The 20,811-nt window shown below is 39.3% G+C and overlaps 1 protein-coding gene across 2 annotated transcripts; it reads right to left on the bottom strand.

Annotated features, from left to right (window-relative positions):
* Positions 1-233: 233 nt before the first annotated feature.
* On the bottom strand, positions 234-19,913 carry Zc3h15 (zinc finger CCCH-type containing 15). Of its 2 annotated transcripts, XR_015683167.1 has the most exons (11): positions 19,721-19,913; positions 11,535-11,636; positions 7,868-7,979; positions 6,959-7,111; positions 6,507-6,598; positions 4,558-4,740; positions 3,497-3,643; positions 3,285-3,386; positions 2,695-2,818; positions 469-1,112; positions 234-422 (listed from the first exon to the last, which is right to left on the bottom strand). XR_015683167.1 is itself a non-coding variant. In NM_001010963.1 (10 exons), the coding sequence occupies exons 1-10, from the start codon at positions 19,793-19,795 to the stop codon at positions 922-924; spliced, it is 1,281 nt and encodes a 426-aa protein (NP_001010963.1). In that variant the 5' UTR covers positions 19,796-19,839; the 3' UTR covers positions 234-921. The 2 variants fall into 2 exon arrangements, 1 of the variants encoding a protein (NP_001010963.1); NM_001010963.1 differs by having other exon boundaries at positions 234-1,112; positions 19,721-19,839.
* Positions 19,914-20,811: the final 898 nt, after the last annotated feature.

The raw sequence follows: 20,811 nt of genomic DNA, 5'->3' as shown, positions 1-20,811 counted from the left end.
ACAATTTGGGGTTAAATAGTACTTAGTGTTTTTGGAAATGAAAAATAACAATTGTTAATACTGTCAGTACTCTATGGTTATATAACAAGCACAAGGAAATTTGTTAAGAGGAAAAGCCATTCAATTTTTGCCTTTTGTGCCTATAACCAATAAAATATTATTTAGTTAAAATACAGAGCTAGGAATGTTAAGAAACCTTTTATAGAAAACTTAAAAAAGAAAAAGGCCCATAGTTGGATTTGGATGTATGATGGTTTTTATTTACAACTTTATTGGCAAAAAGGGGAGAACTTCAAACATCTTTCATACAGGGCGCTGTAGCTGACCCTGTTGGATTGAACAAGTCCCAGTCTCATGTCCACGTACAATACTGAACCTGCATATGCAGTTTCCCATTCTCATGTCCACGTACAATACTGAACCTGCATATGCAGTTTCCCATTCTCATGTCCACGTACAATACTGAACCTGCATATGCAGTTTCCTTTATCAAGTACAGTGCTCACTTTTCAGGTCGTCTCTAAAACATAAATACAAAGGAAAGGAAGCCACTCATTAAAAACTGCATCAAACACAAGTATTTTAAGTGTGAATTTGTTGTTCCTGGAAATTACACATGCCCAAAGAAAACAAAAGCTGGAAAAGCGGTTACACTTCCTACATGAGTGGACAGTTACAACAACAATCGTCTTCTGTAATGAGCATTTTTAATTTATCACCAACTACTCTGAACTTACTAAGAGCTGTAGTCAGAGTCAGAAGAGAAGACGCAGGGAGAGTATTCCTTTTGGAGGACAGAGTCCCTCCAGAATCATCACGGGGAAATAAACATCCTGTTGATTCCGGGTGGCAAAACAATTAACGTTGTCAATCTCAGTTCATGTTGATCGTACTGAGCCGACCTAATTTTCTTCCTTGTCGTCATTCTTCTAAATCAAGTGTGTTTAATTCTTCTTCTAGTTCATCCAGATCTTCACCAGTGAACAGGTTTTCATCAACAGGAACAGCATCGATGGACCCATTTTCCTGTCCTCCCCCTCCGCTGTCCTCATCCAAATCACTTCTTTCACCATTTTCAGCCAGACCTCCAGAAGCTTCACTTAATTTGTTCTCTAAAACAACAACAAAAACCCCCAAAACCTGAGATCAGTAAAGTCTAGAAAAAGAAGATATTACATTAGCAACTGAATTTTGTTTCCTGAAATTCAAGCAGCAAGGACAGGTCTTTTCTGAACTTGTATCAATTATTTGTGTCGGCTATGAAATCCTGTTTTTGTAGACATCTGATGGCAGGATGAAATTTTTATAACTGTGTGTCCTTTATATGATTTAGTAACTTGGTTCTCAAACAGTCAATGCCTACATACACATTTTGTTAACTAGGTACAAAATGACAGTAGCATGTCTATACCAGTTATTTGGCTTTTGGTTTACAAGCAGAGCACACTAATTGTGACTCTCTGAAAATAAGGACTGGATGTTTAGCTCAGGAGTGGAGGCCTGGAGTCTGTTTTCTAGCACTACACATGTATGGAAGACCCTAGTGGTATAGACCCTAGTGGTATGGTGCTTTGGCTTATCAAAGAAGCTATCTCCCCAACTTCTAGCGGCCTTGCTTAAATCTTAGTTAACTTAAATATTTCTGATTATAAGGTTATGGGGATCAGAACATCCATGTCTACTGTCACCAAATCCCTTATAGAAAGAGCAAATCAGTATTTATACTGCTGTCAATCTCAGAGCCCAGGAGAGTAAGCCATTTGCTTTAAGTCTCAACTTGCATACTTTCAGAATAAAAATCAGGTTCATTAGTCTTTCCTATTCCAGCCTTTCCCTTAATTAGCACTCCTCTGTGCTTTTCCTTTATGGCACATAACCTCAATCTAGCATTCAAACCTCACTCAGGGTACACTTAGATACACACTCCATAGCTTTCTGCCCGTTAGTCCCCAGAAAGCCTTTCCTCCATTCCCACACTAAACTATCACTCCCTCACACCCCTTGTCTTGTTGTGTTTGTCCCCTGCTAACCCTGTTTGTCCTCTAGTAACGCCCATTTTCTTACACGCACGCCCCCCCCCCCCCCCAATCCTAAAAGCCCTTGTGAGCCCACTGCTTTAGACATTTGGCCTATACTCATCCATCCCTCATTCTCCCTATCACTACACTGTTGTGGTAAAGCAGGCACCTTATTCCAGTAACCCTTTGCCTAACTGCAGCTAATAAATTACTTGTAATGCTATTATTATTTTTTGACACTCATGTCTCTAATTTTTCACTGAAGTGCTTGCAGTGTTTTATAAGCATTTCTTTTTTGTCTGTCCTATAACTCTGGTTGGTATGTGCGGTGTGTTCTAGAGTGTTCTTCTGCAGTCTGACCAACTGAACTCATTCACTCTGACACTAGTGCAGATGCCTTCCGCCTGTTTTTATCTGTAAACAGTCATGTAGGATTCTAGAGTCCCACTCAGAAGCTCCATCTCTACTCCTGCTTCTGGTCTCCCTCTAAGAAGTTTAGCCAATGGTTTTAGTAGCCACTAAGATATCTTTTTTATAACTTCCACTACTTCTATATTTAGCCAAATGTTTATTATTTCCAGTCTGGAACCTGAACACATGCATTTCCCAGGCTGGGTTAGCTCCCTCTAAACAGTTTCCTAGCTCTTTGGAACTCTGACAAATGCAGCATACTCACCGTCCTTATCTGACGCATAGGTGCTGAATCTTTCAAGACTGGCCACAGTGATCCCTGTCTCTTCCACATCTCTTGGGACATAGAGGCTTAGATCTATGTCATTTACACCCACAGAGTCATCAACCTTTAAAAATACATAGAAAGCCAAGTTATTACAAATAAGTTTCCTCAATTCACTTTTAACCATAACACATTTTCTTCAGGAAACAAAATTATTAATACCATGTAAAAACAAATGATCACTCTTTTTCTCCTTAAATTTATAGAAAAAATTGACTTTTTGCAGAACAAAATTTTAAATAAACAAAAATATTATTTTAAATGGATTAAAAGTTTAAGAAAAACAAACAAACAAACACACAGCAATAAACTTACATGCCACGCACTGTCCTAAGTTCTGTAAAGAGAGCTACCTGATAAACAAACATCGATGAACTCAATTCCCTCCGAGAAGCAGTCTGGGCTAGTAATTACTTTATTGACGGAAGTAAGACTTGAACCCCAGACTCTGGCCCAATGTTTTAAGCACACTTCTGTTCTCTCTACTCATCCCATTAGCATAAACGCACGGGGTCAAAACTTCCTCTTACCTCATCACCTCCTGTTCCCTGAATGTAACGGGTGTCGTCTGCTTCCTCGTCGTCATCGTTGACCAGCTCTGGACGAAACTCAAACACCTCACGACCACTGATCTATTAAGGCAGAAAAGTATCTCGGGGGGGGAATGCTAGCATGCATGTTAGACATATTTGCATAGACTAAAGAAAGACGGAATTTTGAATTGTGTGAGTTTGGAACATACCACCAGCGCTTTCCCTGCTTTGAAGTCAGCTTTCCGCCTCTCCATATCTTGTTCAAGTTTATCAATCTTTTCTTGTCTTTTCCTTTTCTTCCATGCAAGAAAAGATTCTAGAGTGATTTTGGTAACATTTGGACCTAGGGCAGAACGCTGCAAAGATAAGAGATTTAAAGTCACTTATAGTAGTTTAATAGCAATTTTATTTTGATGTAGGTAACTGTCCCTATGACCACCCTAAAACAGTAAAAAGACTAAATTATGGTGCTCTCTTTTCATGGCAATGAGATAAACAAGTACACAGAGACACAAACCCAACACTCTGAGGTAAATTTCTTAACTTAGCAGAAAAGTTTGTCATGAGAAACTGTTGGTAGAAGTAAGAGATTTAAAAAACTCATCACATTAAATCCACGTTTCATCTGTGTTCTTTTAGATCATATTTGACTCTAATGTCCACTCTTATGATTTTATCCTATGTGACATACAAACAACAGGGCCATTGTAGGAGTGTAGACAATTTAATATCAGCCACTTACACGAACACTGAAGCCAATGATGCTAACTCTACACTCCCAAGTACTCTCAGCCTCACCTTCTCCTCAACGTCTCTAACTCAGAACAAAGCCCTGCTTTGCTGCTAGAAGAGGGGTGCATAAGCTCCTTCCTCAGACCGTCAGACTTCTTTCTCCTCTAACTGAATGGATCAAACATAAACCCAAAGCCAAAAGGGGTTTCATTCCATACACGTGTAGTATGATACAAAGGAAAAAGAACACCAAGAGAAGAGTCTCAAAGTCTCATCCACATAAAGTACAAACCACAGCATGAAAACAATAGTAACTAGTACTTAAAAATAAAACCTACACACTCATATTGTTAAGGTATGTTTTGCTAATGTATATGGTAAAATTTACACTTAAGATACTCAAGAGTAATTTAAGTACAGTAACTTTAAGAAAAGAGCATATTATTTTCCCTTTCATAACAGGCTATTGCCCCCAAGTGGTAAATATTAGAATTTGCAAAAATAAAAAATAGGTTTTAAAAGAAAAGATGCTTGTTACCTCTCTTTCAATTAGATCTTCTAATGATATTTCATCTTCTTTTTCTTCTTTCTTTTTGTCTTTCTTTAGCACAAACCCAGGAGGAAGTGCATGGCGATACATGCAATTGTCCCCACCTCCAGGACACACCCAAAACCAGCCATACTTGTTATTTTCAATAGCTTCAAGAAAATGTCTGCACACCTATAAAGACAGTATTATTTAGAAGTGGTAGTGCAGTGTAAATCTATCTCATGGAACAAGTAACAATACTCACATCCCAAGGGTAACCATTTATGTACAAAGTAAACCTATACACAAAAATGTTTGAAGATGCTTCCAAGAGAAAGCCAGGCCGGCTGGCTCACATCCCTGTAATTCCAGCTCTGAGGAAGCTGAGGCAAAAAGCACTGCTGAAGAGTTCAAAGCCAGCCTGAGCTACAGAGTGAGACCCCATACCAAAAACCAAACCAAACCCATCCAAAACCAAAAGCCAAACCAAACAAACAAATCCCTCAAAACACCCCCCCCCCCCCGCAAAACCAAAACCCAAACAAACCAGGGGTTCGAGAGATAGCTCAGTGGTTAATGTCAGTAGGCTTACAACAACCTAGAACTCTCGGTCCAGATCTGACTTGGCCTCTGGCCTCTATAGACATATGTGCTCATGTACACATACCACAACATACTACATATAATTAAAGAAAGTCAAACCACAAAGTACAACAGCAAAATCCCAAGCCTTTACTCTGGATATAATAATTTACAGTTAGTTTCAGTTAGTCTTTATAAATACAATTCAAAAGTCTAACTTTTAAAAATAAACCTAGCCCAAGGTCTAACCTCTAACACAGCAAGCAAAAATAAAGAAAAACTAAGCCAAACCAAAGAAAAGTCCTCTGCAATTACGACATAAACCCTAATGGAATAGCTTGACTACACAGGCAACTCTGTACATGAGTCATAAGGACACAAGGTTCAAAGGAACACAATATAAAAACAGCGATCCTTCAAACACAAATGTAGTCAAAGTGCAACTGTGCTAGTCTAGTCAGGCAATAACCTTTACAATTAAAAAAAAAAAAATTGGGCTGGAGAGATGGCTCAGCGGTTAAGAGCCCCGACTACTCTTCCAGAGGTCCTGAGATCAATTCCCAGCAACCACATGGTGGCTCACAACCATCTGTAATGGGATCTGATGCCCTCTTCTGTTGTTTCTGAATACAGCTACAGTGTACTTATAGATAATAAATGAATAAATCTTAAAAAAAAAAAAAAATCAGTACCCTCCCCCCAAGGAGTGTTTATGAACCAAAATTTAAGTCTTCTAGAAGAGCAGGACCTCATGAGACATGCACTCAGGACACAGATATACAATGTTGAGTACAGAGGCTGAGGAATAATCTGAGTTTCTAAAGGCGGACTTCCCAGAACATTAGAGATACTACCCATCTAAGTCCACATTTTCCAACTCCTATGTGAATATATTGAGCTAGTAATTAAAAAAAAAAACCAAAACTTCCACAGTATTAAAAGAAAACAGTTCATTACGTGGGTTGGATTAATAGGTCAACTTCCACCACATTCAAGAAGATTCTTATCGAAATATATTGTATTCGTTCTGCTTTTTTGAGACAGAATTTATATTTGTAGCCCGGGCCTATGTCAAACCTGCCATTGGCCTATTGGTATTGCAGGTATATGCTACCATGTCCAGCTCTGCTCACCCAGAGTTGAAGTAGACTCGCTCCAGAAAACTGCATTAGGAGACTTCAGTCACTCAGTTTTTAGACGACTTCTGTTACAAAATAGAATTAAAACTCCAAAACTAAAGTGGGGTGTATTTAGCTTATATTGGTGAAATTCGACTTTCTAGTCCTCAGCAATCCAGTACAAAACATCAATACCTTGCCACATAATTCTCCCTAATAAAAAATGCCACAGCAACTCAAGTCAAGAAAAGGACATACTATTTGAGTTTTTGGTTTTTTCTTTTCCGCCTCACCGTGCTTCTTGTTTACTACTTCTTCCAGCTTTTTCTCATCCCAGTTATCCATGGTATCTAAAGAAAGACAACAATCAGGGTTCATCTCCTCCCCACACAGGCCTCCGAACAAACACAACACTCCACTGCGATATTCATAATGTAACAATTCTCTCTGAAGCAGCAAAGACAGGCATACAAAGCATCACCAAACTGTCAGCCCAAGCTCCCTGGGCAGCTCAGATAAGTAAGATAATAGCATGGGAGGCAAGAAAGGCAGACAAATCAAAATTGAATCACTGTATTCTAAGTACCATTTATTTAAATTTTGTACAAAAATCCCAATTGTTCTTTGCAAACAATACTAGTAATACTGTGCTAATACGTTATTATGCATCTACTTATTTTTAAATTTAAGAGAAAGTTAAGAAGAAATACCTTTTTCAAGTTCTTCATCTCTTGCATCAATGTAAACACTTCGTTTTTCACATTTTCTCTCCAAAGTGAGGTCATGAGAGAACTTACATTTATCTCCTTTAGTACACTGTCCCTGTTTGAAGAATGCGCACACCACAGATTTGGGGTCCGCACCTGTATCAAATGGGAGGTAGCATTTATATTACAGGCAGGTAACCCATGTTCAGGATCCCCTTCCTGTTGCAGGGCACTGGCTGTTACTCTTCCATACCACCACTCCATTTTTCTTATAGGCTGCTAGACAGTAACGCATAGCTTGCCTCTGAGCTATAATTACTTTTGTCTAGCTTACTATTTTCTGTTTACTAATGTTCTAGAAAATAGAATTTAAAGGTATTTAGTTAGAGATTTCTTTATAGTTCTTTACATAGCATTTTGTATCTATTTGCTTTTCTTTTATTCTTATCAAGATAAATGGCTGAGGTGGAAAACCAAACACACAGGTTATTCTATAGTCTTTTGGCTGTGGAAGAATACTGCCACAAATATGCATGAGACTTAGATACCCCCCCTTCATCAAAACACAAGAATTAAAAAACGAACAAAGAAACAAATTGTTTTTATTTTTCTAAGATAAGGTCTTGTCTGCCTCTACCTCCTGAGTGCTGGGACTAAAAAGCACCACACTAGACACAAGTCAAATAAAAGCCTTAAAAAAAAATTATTTGTTTTATTTGTTTGTGAATGCTTGTCTGCATGCATGCATGGGTATCGTATGTGCACTTGGTGACTTGGAGTTATGAATGACTGAGTGCTGGAAATTGAGAACAGGTCCTAAGAGCAAAAGCCATCACTCCAGCTCCTCGAAGATCAAATCTGAAATACGAATTACATGTAATAAAAATAGTACTTCTGGTATTTAAATTTTACCTTTACTTATTTTTTGTGCAGCAACTACCGGTTTGAACAACTCATTTAGTTCTTGTAGCTCTTTCTTCTTGTCATCTTTCTTCAATTTCTTTTCAGCTTCACTTTGTGCTACCTACATTTCCAAGTTAAAAATGTAAGTCTGATTGGAAACGGTTTTCACTATACAGTAATCACTAACATAAGAGCCTCTGTATATTCACATGTGCACTATACAGTCTTTACATTAAGTGGCTCACACACTAGATATCGTGGGTAAACTATTAGCATTTACTAAACACTTAACCTGGCATTTAGCAAACAGTTCTCAACTGAAGTTCTTTTTTCCAAAGAAAGAAACCTATGCTCCAGAAATATATGAGTGCACTCTGACATCAACGAAAATATTCAGAAAAGTACAGTGACACAATAATGGTTGGTAACCACCACGAACTACAGTGCCCTTGTTGAAAAAAACACTAATTTTGTTAGTGTAATAGATAATAGAAGACAGAATACACTATAGTTCTAGGAAACATGTTTTACATACCTAATACAATTAATGCATTTGTATTCATCTAAACATTTATAACTTAGCACCTATATGAGAACAGAGAACACATAATACATGATGCTTATTTAAGGAAGTTCAGAAGAATAATATGGGAAGACAGACATACAATTATAATACAATATACATAGTGCTCTGAAAACAATTGTGTAGAAAATTATATATAGGTGATAGCTTTATAGAAGAGTTCTTCTGATGAACAGAACAGGAATGTAGAAAGAACCCACCGCCACTGTAAAGAAATGGTCCAGAGAATACCAAGAGATGAGAACATCAATGACAAGTTTAGACTTTACCAGTAGGTGATAAAACTAACTTAGGGGTTACAGTAAATAACCAGATCAGGTTTCAGTTTGTAAAGTCAGAGTGGCAACTTTGAGGAGGATACACAAGCAGTCCAAGAAGAAAGGCATCTGGTCTCCTGCAATTATAGGTAGGAAAGCACTAGTGTTTCAAACAGGGGCTGGCACAAGAAGAAAAGAGCATTTTAGGAGCAGAACTAAAGGACTCTGGCCATAACCAAGAGGAGAAAGAAGCCTGGGATTAGCATACACACACTGAGAGCTGCTGAAAAGACTGGGAATACAGGAGGAACAGGTTTCAGGGTAGGAGGTGGAGATGAGCTCAGTTTTGGACATACCAGCACGAAATGCTTACAGAGCATCTGGGCGGAGCTATTCAAAGGCAGCTGCAATGGACATGATACTGACTCCACTGCATCTAGACGGGGTCTAGTCTGAGATAAAACAGAACCTAATCTGCTACAGAGACTCAAGAGACAGCAGGAAGAAAAAGAAACCAGTAGAAGAAAATGTTTCCAGAATGGGTAAAAACAAAACACAACTGGGAGAAGAATGAGTAAATGCTACAATTAGGTCATCCCAACCTCTGACTTCAACTACACAGGGGGAAGCGGTTAAAAAACAACAAACTATTCCCCTTTCTACTAAATAAAGGTAGCCTTTGCTGATTAGGCTCATCTCTTATGTACCTACTAGAAGAATATACCAAAGGTCCAAAAACCACTTTAAATATTTATAGTAGAAATCAACTGGGAAGAGTTTAGAGAGATGGCTCAGTGGTTTAGGATTTGAATCCTTATTCTCTAGAAAAGCAGAGGATATCCTACAAGAGAGAACTGCCCTTTCACTGTACAATAAAACTAATCAAAATTTAAAATCGTGTAATAAGAAAGATAGGATTCAACACAAATCTAGCTGTCTCCAAGGCTTAGCATACTAGTTAGTTATCCCCTGGGACCTGTGGGCAGTGATTCTATAGGACTCTTCCGGACAACCCGATCCATGGTAGGTCAATTTACTTGAGTATTACATTATTACTTATAATATCTAACACAATTCAGGCTATGTAACTCATCACACTGTATTGCTTAGGGGGAACAACAGTTTAAAAAACTCTGTACTTTCAGTACAAACATGACCCATCTTATTAGATCTAATCACACCAGCAACAACAAACCTTTTCTTTAAAAAAGAAACACAACATTTTTAAACCTTAGCTGTTTTAGTCTGAAGACCTTCTTACTAAACAAGGTAAAGTTAGCACTTTGAGAGAACACTAGTTTTTGGCTCTAAGAAAGAATTGTGATGCAGAAGGAAAGAGACTCTTGATTTGGAGACAATGAAGAAAAAAATGGATTAGATAAGAGATTAGTAATCTCATAGATATATTCTCATAGATATCTATTCTTAGAACAAAAATCTAGTTAAAAATATACTTGAAAACTTTTCTTTTTTTTTAATTAAATATATTTATTTTATATATGTGAGTACACTGTCACCACCTTCAGACACACCAGAAGAGGACATCAGATCCCATTACAGATGGTTGTGAGCCACGGAATTGAACTCAGGACCTCTGGAAGAACAGTTAGTGCTCTTAACTGCTGAGCCGTCTCTCCAGCCCAAAACCTTTTCTATTTTCAAGGAGTATTGTCAAGAATTAAGGAAAAGAGAAATTTAAAAAGGAAGCATTGGGGAAAAAAGTTCTTATCTATTAAATCTTATGGGATGAAAGGTCTGAAGAATCTGAAAACAGACTACAGTTATCAACTCTTATGTAAGGACTACTGTCTAAGAAAAAGAAAACTGCATTAACAGCGTATACTTCTAGGTCAGTCCCTGTAATAAAAACTGTGTGATAATGGTATGGACAATAAGTAAGAAGAACAGAGAGCGTCCAGAAAGGTCCCTAACACAGTAGTAGTTATATTCCAGTTCAGTGGTAAAATGGTGCTAGACCAATATACAACTTCAGACTGAAAATGAAGCAATCAGAAAAAAACAAAATAAAACGAAACCTAAAAATCTATGTAAAAACTATAAATTACAAAGAAGGAGAAAAAAAAAAACTCTGAAAACTATTTTACAGCAAAATAGAAATGAAGCAAATTATCTGAAACGTTAACAAAGTTTTGTTTTGTTTTAAAAAGGGATCCAATAATTTTGGGTAACTAGATACTCCAGACAGACTAGTCACAGACATGTAGACCTCGGTAACAACAAGCACATGAGAAGACCCATTCTGCCAGTGAAGAAAACAACAGAATGCTACTTTAAACTTATTATCCACGGAAACAGTAAGATGGCCCAGTGAATAAAGGTATTTTCTGTCAACCCCGAAGAATTCAGTTTAGTATTGGACTCCACAGAGTGGAAAGAGAGAACCAACTCTTGAGAAATTGTCCTCAGACCCACAGACATTGTGGTGCACTGGCATGTGCACCCCCATGAATACAATTAAATAAATAAAACAAATTATAAGTCCATTTGATCTAGAAAGAGAAGTCTGTAGATAATTTATTTAAGGACATTGTTGACAAGGATACTTCTTGTGGAAGTATTCTAGTGTTAAAGAGCTGGAAACAAAGAGATTACTTCAGAAATGTGAAATAAAAATGCAAGTGTGCTATAACATAGTATGCAAATAGTTAAAAAATGAGTTTTATCAAAATAGGTTGGAGAACTGTCCAAGAGGTACTGCTGTATAAAAGGTTAAGAAGTTTAGAGAAGGATACTACTACTACTTCGAAATGTACTTAACCTGTGACAAATGCTCTATCATATCTCCATCAGAACATACAGCAATTTAAGTTCTTACCTGACGAGGATTCTGTTGTCCAAATTTCACTTGATGAGTGACAGCCTTAATAAATTTCTGTTGTTTTGCTCCCTTCTTATTCTTTAGTCCAAAAGTTTTGTCCTAAATGAGACACAATGTTAGTAAATTATCATCTCTCCAATGATGTATAAAAATTACTTTTTATTGATAGAAAAAAATATTTTTTAAAGTAAGATTTTTTTATGTGCACGAGTGTTTTGTCTGCATTAAATCTGTGTACCACCTGTGTGCAGTGCCGATGGAGGCCAGAAAAGTATTGGAAGCCCTGGAACTGAAGTTATAGATGGCTGCGAGCCAACACATAGGTGTTGGGAATTAAACCTGGGTTATCTGAAAGTGTAGCCAGTACACCCTTAAATGCTAAGCCATCTGAAATGGCTATTCCCAGATGTCAACTTGACAACTGGAATGAATTACAATACCTGTGATCCAGATACTGAGGCTAGAAATCTTGGCATGGATGGCAAGTGGCTATGAAAATCTTAGGCCCAGGCAAAGTAGTACACACCTTTAATCCCAGGATACTAAGGCAAGATCTCAGAGTTCAAGGTCAGCCTGGGACAAAGCAAGTCCCAGATCCAGGCATGGCAGTACACACCTTCAATCTGGGTCACAAGTTCTGCTGGAGACCTACATAAGGCCACTGGAAGATTTGCTCCTTTTTGACGCTTGCATTTACTTGCCAGCACATTGTTGGAATCTACTACAGAAGATCAGCTGAAACAACTAGCCTTGTGGGACTAGTCCTTAGACTTCCCATTCACAGCTGTCCATTGTGGGGACTTGGACTACAGAATGAGATTTATCCTAACAAATTCCCTGTCTATGTAGAGAGCATCCATAAGTTCTATGACTCTACAGAACCCCGCCTAATACACTATCTCCCCAGCTCTAGAAAATATACTTTTTTTTTCCGTTTTTCTTTTTTTCCGGAGCTAGGGATCGAATCCAGGGCCTTAGCAAGTGTTCTACCACTGAGCTAAATCCCCAACCCTAGAAAATATATTCTTTTAAAAACTGATTTATATCCTAACCAGTTTCCCTTCCCTCTTCTTCTCCTAGCCTCACTGAAATACATTACAAAAATGATTTATTTTTATTTATGTGCATTGGTTTTGCCAGTCTGTCTATGAGGGTATTAGATCCCCTGGAATAGGAGTTACAGTTGTGAGCTGCCATGTGGTGCTGGGAACTGAACCCGGGTCCTCTGGAAGAATAGTCAGTGCTTTTTTTTTCTTTTTTCGGAGCTGGGGACCGAACCCAGGGCCTTGCACTTCCTAGGCAAGCGCTCTACCACTGAGCTAAAACCCCAACCCCGTCAGTGCTCTTAATTGTTGAGCCATACTTTCAGCCCTGAAAATAGATTCTTTATGCCACAAAAATATATAAAACACGAGGGTTTCTATTGCTGTAATACATTATGACCAAAAGCAACTTGGGAGAAAAGGATTTATTTCATATTATAGATGTAGTCTGTCATCCTGGGGGACAGGAACTGATACAGAGGCCATGGAGAAGGGTTGGCTTGCTTCTCACACCTTGCTCGACCTTTCTTATAGCACTTAGGATCACCAGCCTAGAGGCAGCACTGCCCAGTGTCTTGGGCTCTCCCACACCAATCATCAATCAAGAAAATAAGGTCAATCTTGTGAGGCCACTTTCTCAATTGCAGTCTTCCAAAATAACTCTGGCCTGTATCAAGGTGATATAAAAACCAGCCAGCACAAGGAATATGAGCAATTTTGTTATTTAACATACCAACTAGGACTATTCACAATTTAGTATCAACCTCAACCTGTCACCGTTAAACCTTACTATGCTGTGATACACAGTGTGTATCAGATTATCAGTTCTTTGTCCCACAGTCAAACAAGCTGAGGAAAATGCTATGTGAAGAGTAGTCTCAACTTTTTCTTCCATAATGCTCGTAGTAGAACTGAGGGCAATGTGCATATGATGGAATCCCTCTACTACTGAGCTGAACACCAAACCTAGATTCTTAGTCTTCAATTACAAGATATCTTACAACCTTCAGTATTGGGGGCATATGTACTTTTGAAAGTCAGTTGACCTGAGGATGCACTTTTTAAGCTAAATTTGGGGTTTTATTTGTTCATTGGAAGCTAAATTAGAGATTACCATTTTGTGAGAAGAACTTATGGTGATCCTTGGCTCTCTACCCCCTCATATTTACCAAGTAGGTTAAACAAAAAACCTTAGAAGGGATTTCAGATGTGTGCACATAGTTTGAGGGGCTATGAGTTGAATGGTATCCCTTGAAAACTTCTATCTACCAAACTTTAAGTGTGACTTTATTTGGAAACAAGTCTTTGTGGATATACTGGTCAAATCAGGTCATATTGAGAAAAGGCAATGTAAAGGCAGCAGAGGATTAACACAAACACAAGTTAAGGAAAAACTTGCTAGATGACATCAGAAACTTGGAAGAAGCCAAGGGCTTTCTTCCCCTGTGGCCTTCAGAATGGGAACATGACTGTGTTGATACTTCTTCCAGAACGGTGAGAAAATGAATTGCTTTGTGATAGTTTTGAATAATTTGTTACAGGAACTCACAAGAAACCAATACAGTGAGATCTGCCCAAGCACAAATGGGTGACACTTCTATCTGAAACCTATTTCATTTAGTTTCATTTCTCTACAATGATCTGGCTAGGGGATTAATAAGTCTGACTGTAGGTCAGGTAGTGGACAGTTATGTTTAGATTATTGCAGATTCTTTTGTGGTCGCCCCCAGGCCCATTTTGGTCTGTTTTTTGGGGGATGGAGTGGGATGAGGTAGAGGGCAGGTCTTACTGTGTAGCTCAGGATAGCCTTGACATAATTCTCTTGCCTCAGTTCCCTGAGTGTTTATATTACAATAAGCATGTGCCACGAAACCCAGTTTCAGTTTCACATTTTAACCATTTTCCCCATAGCTTCTGTGCCTAATGTCTGAAAAGAGAACAGCTCTCCATCCCTCTGCCTAGTACACAAACCTGTTTGCTGTGGTAGGGTTGTCTTACAGAGTGGGAGTGTGTATTAACTACTAGCCACTCTAACATCTTTAATCAAGTTTTCAGCCTCTCATTTTCTGCACTATGTAGTATCTCCTAGCATTGTTTTCCAGAATTCTACAGAGCAAGTTTACTTCACAACAGAGAGCACTCAGTCCTGCCCACTGTTCTACACCTGTTACAACTCAGCCATGAGCTACCAGCCTTAACATGTAGCTCAACATTACAGGTAGCGCCAAATCTAAAAACAAATCTGTATCAGTCCTTCTCATTTTCTTGCTTACGAATGGTTTTACAGGAGCCAAAAAACGATTATGAATGGAACTTGAGATCCTCTGAAAAGCATTTAGTCTGAAATAATAAAAACTGTCAAAAGAACTATCTGAAAACTATGCAACACAACAAAATCTTTATAGCATCAATACTGTCTTGTAATGTTTTTAACAGTAAGCTCAAAGATGTTTTCATTCTGAAAGGTTACTTCTTACTGGTAAATACTGCCCCATTCATTATCATTTACTTAACGTTTGCTTTACTTATCTAAATGTCTGCCTTAGGTTTTGTTGTTTTTTCCAGGCAGGGTTACTCTATGTTGCTCTGGCTGTTCTGAAACTCAGTCTATAGACCAGGCTGGTCTTGAACTTAAAGAGATTTGATTGTCCCTGCCTCCCATTTGCTGGAATTAAAGGCACGCATTACCACTGCCAGGCCTGCCTCATGTTTCAGTATCCCAGCATGGTATTACAAATTATATATGCATATTCTGAAGTTTATGAATACGAAAAAAAGGAAGCTCACCAACAAACTGAAATCATCTCTATCAAGCTTTTTATGAATGACATTCTGTTTGCACAAAAGCTTAATATATTCTAGCCAATTCCCAGGTAAAATGGTCCAGGCTCATGTGTCAGATGGGAGAGCTACAATCAAGTATGAAATACTCTCCATTTTTTATACAGCAATGAGCTATCAGGAGTGAAAAAGGAGGCTCGAGGTAAAACAATATGACCAAAGCGCATCAGCAACTATAAATGCTTTGCCCTATATGCAAACACAGAGAAGCAGTAAACTGCGATTAAACGAGACCAACTATTACGGACACAGAAAGATTTAAACAAAGGGAAAAAAGGGGAGGGGGTGGGGGGAGAGTTCAACACAGGGACCTGGCAGCTTGAAAGTAAAGTATTTCCAATACCTAGGAGAGGTATAAAATTCTAGATCTGAAAAGGGAGAACAAAAAACATAGCATTTAATCAATTAGTTTATCTCAATTGTAAATATAGAAGCTTTGACATGTTTCAAAGTTCTATTTAAGAATATAACCTCAAGTAACCGAGCTTGGTAACTGTGCCATAGGAGAAGTTAAATCCAACCTCAACTTTCTGAATTAGAGGATTTATTATGGTGAGGCACTACACAAGTGGCTGAGAACAAAGACCCAGAGCCTTACTTGCTGGGTATAATCCTGGCTTCCTGCTTGCCAGTTCAGTAACCCTGGACAATTTATTTAACCTTTGTAGCTGTTATCTCAGCTTCATAAAAGGTACTAATACTTATCTGAGACAAATAAAGTAGCCATGCATCATTTATACACAGCTTTTCCCTTGTTGCAACATTGAGAAACTGTCTAACAGAATAGCTCTCAACTAAAAATGACCGTTTTGAGCACATCTGACCTAAGCTCTTCCCACCACCAAAACCTATTTTTTCAGAGTCATTCAGAGAATGGTTTACCAAAAGCCCCGTTTCCCCCTGCACCAGCCTAAGCTGGCCTTAAACTGAAATGTAGCTGAAGATGACGTTGAACTTTTGATTTCCTAGCCTCTATCTCCAAATTGCTAGAATTATAAAACATTATCATTCCCACCCAGTTCCTGTGGTCCTATAAAGTAACATGGGGCTTTATGTATGCTATGCAACCATTCTACCTGAGCCACACCCCCGGGTACAAAGTCTTCTAAACAGAACATTCTGAAATAACATCAGTAGTATTAATTACATCTTAAAAGTAGGATGGCTCACAACTCAAATTATCAATAAAGCCTTTCCCTGGGCTTGGGGAAACTTTTACTTAAAAGTTGGTGGGGATTTAGGAGTGGGAAAGTATTAGGAAAGGGAGGTTTCAGTGAATCTGAAATTACAAAATAATTGAATGCATAAGGTTTCAAAAGTTACAGGGAAATAGGGTATATTTCAGTGGATGAGTTCTGAAGTTTAACAAAAAGAAATTCAGAAGAGGGTGTAAGGAAAGGACTGCTTCCTAGGTCCATACATACCCAATTCTAGCCTTAACAACTCTGACCTCTTCTCTCCTCTGACCCTTAAGCAGTCCTACTCCCTTTACAGGCCATGAAGCAGGAAAAAGCCAACACTGTTCTAAGGTTTTATTACTTGTGACCCGAGGGAAGGCAGAAGCTGACAGGCTAACAGCTCAGTGGTTCTCTCTGAATATACAACCTAAGATACTTTGTTGTCTAAGCAACCAACTGTGCACCCTAGAAGAGACTCACCAGCAACTGACAGCTTCTCTGTTCTCTTCATAAGCCTGGGTCCTGTCACATCTGTCTAGATTACTATTTTTCAGTGGTGCATGTCCCTAGGGGACAAACTTTTTATCTGCCTGATCGAAATTCAACACATCCCCACCCAAGTCAAGAATTATACTTATTTTTGTTCTTTAAGACAGGGTATTTTTTTACTGTACCCAAGGGTGACCTGGAATTCACTATGTAGTCTCTGCTGGCCTCAACCGTGAAATCCTTGCACCTCTGCTGGGATTACAGGCTCTGCCTAGTCTACAGTCAGAATTTCTGTTGCTCAAAGCTGATCTCAAAGTATTATTCTGGCTGTAAGTAAACAATGTTATATATTGTTTGGGAACAATATGTGAATGGGGAATAAAACTTGAATTTACAACACTATGTGATATATTCATTTCAAGAAAAAAATACATATTCACATTGAATCCATGATATACCAGACAGCTTAAAAGAGGAAACATACAATTTTCTTTGTTATAAAAATCAGTTGTTGTTTTACATGAAATTCAACTAAGAAGCCACGATATAAATTTAGCTCCAAAAATTGTCAAGAAATTAAACCAAACTAGGCTTAATTCTATTACTGCATGTATTAGGATAATTCTAATCAGCATTTTTTTCTTTAAATGCATTTATCTTTTTTGTTTTGTTGAAACGTGGTTTTTCTGTGTAACAGAGCCCTGGCTGTCCAGGAATTTGCTTTGCAGACCAGGCTGGCCTAGAACTCAAGAGATCTACCTTCCTCTGCTTCTCCAGTGCTAGGTTTAAAGTTGTATGCCAGCATGTCCAGCATTCATGCATGTATCTTTGGAGAGGTCTTCACTAATGAAAGCTAAAGTTGAGTTCTCTTTGCTTCAGAAACAAAAATATACCAACCACTAAACAAGCAAACTCTTCTTGACTAAGACCATACAGATCAGTGGTAGAATGCACCCCTAGAATGTGATGCCTTGGGTACAACACCCAGAAGACCAACAAAATCTTGTTATGAAGACAAAATATATGCATGATTTTTAGGGTTACTAGACTATTATAAATAACTTTAATTTTACTGTTGTTTTCGAGACAGGATTTCTCCATGCATACCTGGAGTCATAAAATTTACTCTGTAGACCAGGCTGCTTGCCTCTGCTTCCTGGGTGACCTTTGCCACCACTGACAGGGGACAACAATTAATGAAACAAACAAAAAACCTTTAGTCTTGTTAATTAAAAGTGGTTACAGGTTCAGGTTGCCTGAAATGTATTCCATGTTGTTTTGTATTTTGTAACATTTATTTCTGAATGAAGTTTTACTGCCTTGTGGCCTGTGTTATTATGTTTATTCAATTTCAGGAGTTTCTAAGTAAAATGGTATTTCTGAATGTCCTTTGATGGCACACACTGAATTGCCACCAGATTATTATTCCCAGAGATTTAAGTCTCCCAAATCCTGATTTTTTTTTCTTCAGATGTAAAAGTGACAATTATTTTGCTTTCTTTCTTTTCTTTTTCCCGAGACAAGTTTCTCTGTGTGCCCTGGCCATTTTGTAGACCAGGCTGTCCTGGAACGCAGAGAACTGTCTGCTGAGATTAAAGGCAAAGACCAGCACCACTAGGCAATTGTTTTGCTTCCAAATATTTGGCTATAGCAGTTCTACTTCAGAACTACGACAGCCAGTAATGTCTTCACATTAATTTTATTTAAATTAAACCAGCTAACTTTAACTATATACAATCTGACACGTTCTCATTAGAGTTGTATAAGGGAACCTAGGGGATTCTCACTGTTATCTTCCAAATGTTGAAAAAAAGACCATAAGCAAGCATCTCATTCCGAAACACCAAAACATTCATTCTGGCATTTTAGGCTGTAAAATAGTGATAGCTTCTTTCAACTACATCCAAGTCCATGAGGTACCATTTATTTTTAAATATGAGAATGATTAGTATGGAAGAAACACCTTTACCGAATGTGAAATATGGTCACCTAGCTTAAGGAAACTCACGTACACAATCGTTGTAAACCCGCTGAGGAACATTTAAGAATATCAATACCTTGCTTCACTCACTGAATGCCTACAAGTTCAATGCACTAAAAGATGCCCTCGTGTATATTGTGTAGGTAAATTGGGAGCATCCAATTTAACACAGGTACTGTGACAGAGCCTACACGTTTTATTCAGACTATCTGTATGCTTTTCGGGAAACCTCTATCTTGACCTCAAAGTTTCCAGATGGACCACACACAAAACAAACGAACGAAAAAACGAGTAATAGTCTGCTGGCTCTTGAAAATTAACAGTGCTACGTCTCACTGCCTGTTAAAAAAATTAAACAAGGCATTAGGTCTGTCAGGAGAGGCCTTCCAGAACGACGATCAGCTTGTTTCTTCAGGCACAGCCCTAGGAACCGCTGAAACTTGTGAACATTGAAAGGCCGGGCCGGGGGTCACTGGGCGGCCGTGTGGGCGCGGCGGGTGCGTGGGTGGAGACGCGGTGAGAACGCAGCGGCCTCACTACAGCGATGAGGGGCGGCGAGACCCACCGGGCTGGGCGCCGACACGTGGCCCCGGGAGCGGCGCTCCGCAGCCGGGCGAGCCCCAGCCCTGTGCGGAGGGGGAGGGTACGCACCTCGATGATCTTCTCCTTCTTCTTCTGCTCCGCCTTCTTGCTGCCCCCGGCCTGAGCCTGTTTCTTGGGGGGCATTGCGGAGGCGGGGGCGCCGAGCCGTCTGCGACGCAGATGGCTACCGTCGGGGCGTCCGGCAGCGCGGCGCGAGCAGGAAGACCCAGCCGCCGCCGCCGCAGCGCACGGAAAGCGACTCGCTCATTCGCCGCCCGGATGTGGCCTTTGCGACAGGACGGCGCCGCAGTGCATTGTGGGGCGCGAGGCGAGGCGCCCGGAAGTGGAACTGCGCGTGCGCTCCGGCTGCGCCGGGCCAGGAGGGGGCGTAGATGAGACATAAGAACGGGAAAAGGGAGAGCGAGTGACGCCTGTTGGGGGCCTTTGAGACTTGCTGGGTTCGGTCCTTCACTGGCGCCTCGTTTGTTGCCCTGTCTCCTCACTTTAACAGACCCCTAGAGTAGAGAGTTTTAGGTCTAGTTAGTACTGGACAGTACCATCTTGGGTAATTACGTAGCGGCTGCATCAATTATGAGCTATTTTCTTGTCCTCTGGAAGGGCAGGGTTGGAATGCAGCACCTTCAATATGAAGCAGTGTAAAGAAAGATTCATTTGGAGATCGTCAGAGGCGGAGTTCTAGTGGGTGGGACCCTTAATCTCTCTTGAAGTCCTGTACTAATTTTAGGGGAATGCCTTAACGATTCTGGAAAATCTCTATTTTAACTATGCCAAAGTAGCCTAACAGTGTGGGTTAGTTTAAGTGCTTGGTAAATTCCGTAAGGACTTGACACATTACACACACGATTCCACTCACTATATCTACACTGAGGTATGAATGGTTAACTATTATCACTGTTTGAGGTGAAACGCAGAAGGTGGCTAAATTTAAAGTCCGAGACAAGAATTTCAGCCTGGACAATCTTGATTCGGGGCTGGTGTTTATATTGTAGACTAATCCAAGAGTATGGCTACTTGATATGCAAATGAATCTATTAATATTTGTGCAACCAAATACAGACTTAAAAAAATGTACGAGTGGCTGTTCTTTTGCGTGGTTACGGTTTTATCTACATTGATTAGCAGAAGAATCATCCTTCCAA

This window comes from Rattus norvegicus, chromosome 3 (genome assembly GCF_021556685.1).
Source record: "Rattus norvegicus strain SHRSP/BbbUtx chromosome 3, alternate assembly SHRSP_T2T, whole genome shotgun sequence".
Classification (NCBI taxonomy): domain Eukaryota; kingdom Metazoa; phylum Chordata; class Mammalia; order Rodentia; family Muridae; genus Rattus; species Rattus norvegicus.
The sequence above is the reverse complement of the archived record's forward strand: the minus strand, read 5'-3'. Positions and strand labels throughout refer to the sequence as shown.

Excerpts from the sequence above, each read along its gene's own strand:
- Zc3h15 (NM_001010963.1), bottom strand. The coding sequence starts at position 19,795 with ATGCCCCCCAAGAAACAGGCTCAGGCCGGGGGCAGCAAGAAGGCGGAG. Across the intron at positions 7,112-7,867 it reads TGCACAAAAAATAAGTAAAG|GTGCGGACCCCAAATCTGTG; the intron begins GTAAAATTTAAA and ends CATTTGATACAG. Across the intron at positions 2,819-3,284 it reads AGGGAACAGGAGGTGATGAG|GTTGATGACTCTGTGGGTGT; the intron begins GTAAGAGGAAGT and ends GTATTTTTAAAG.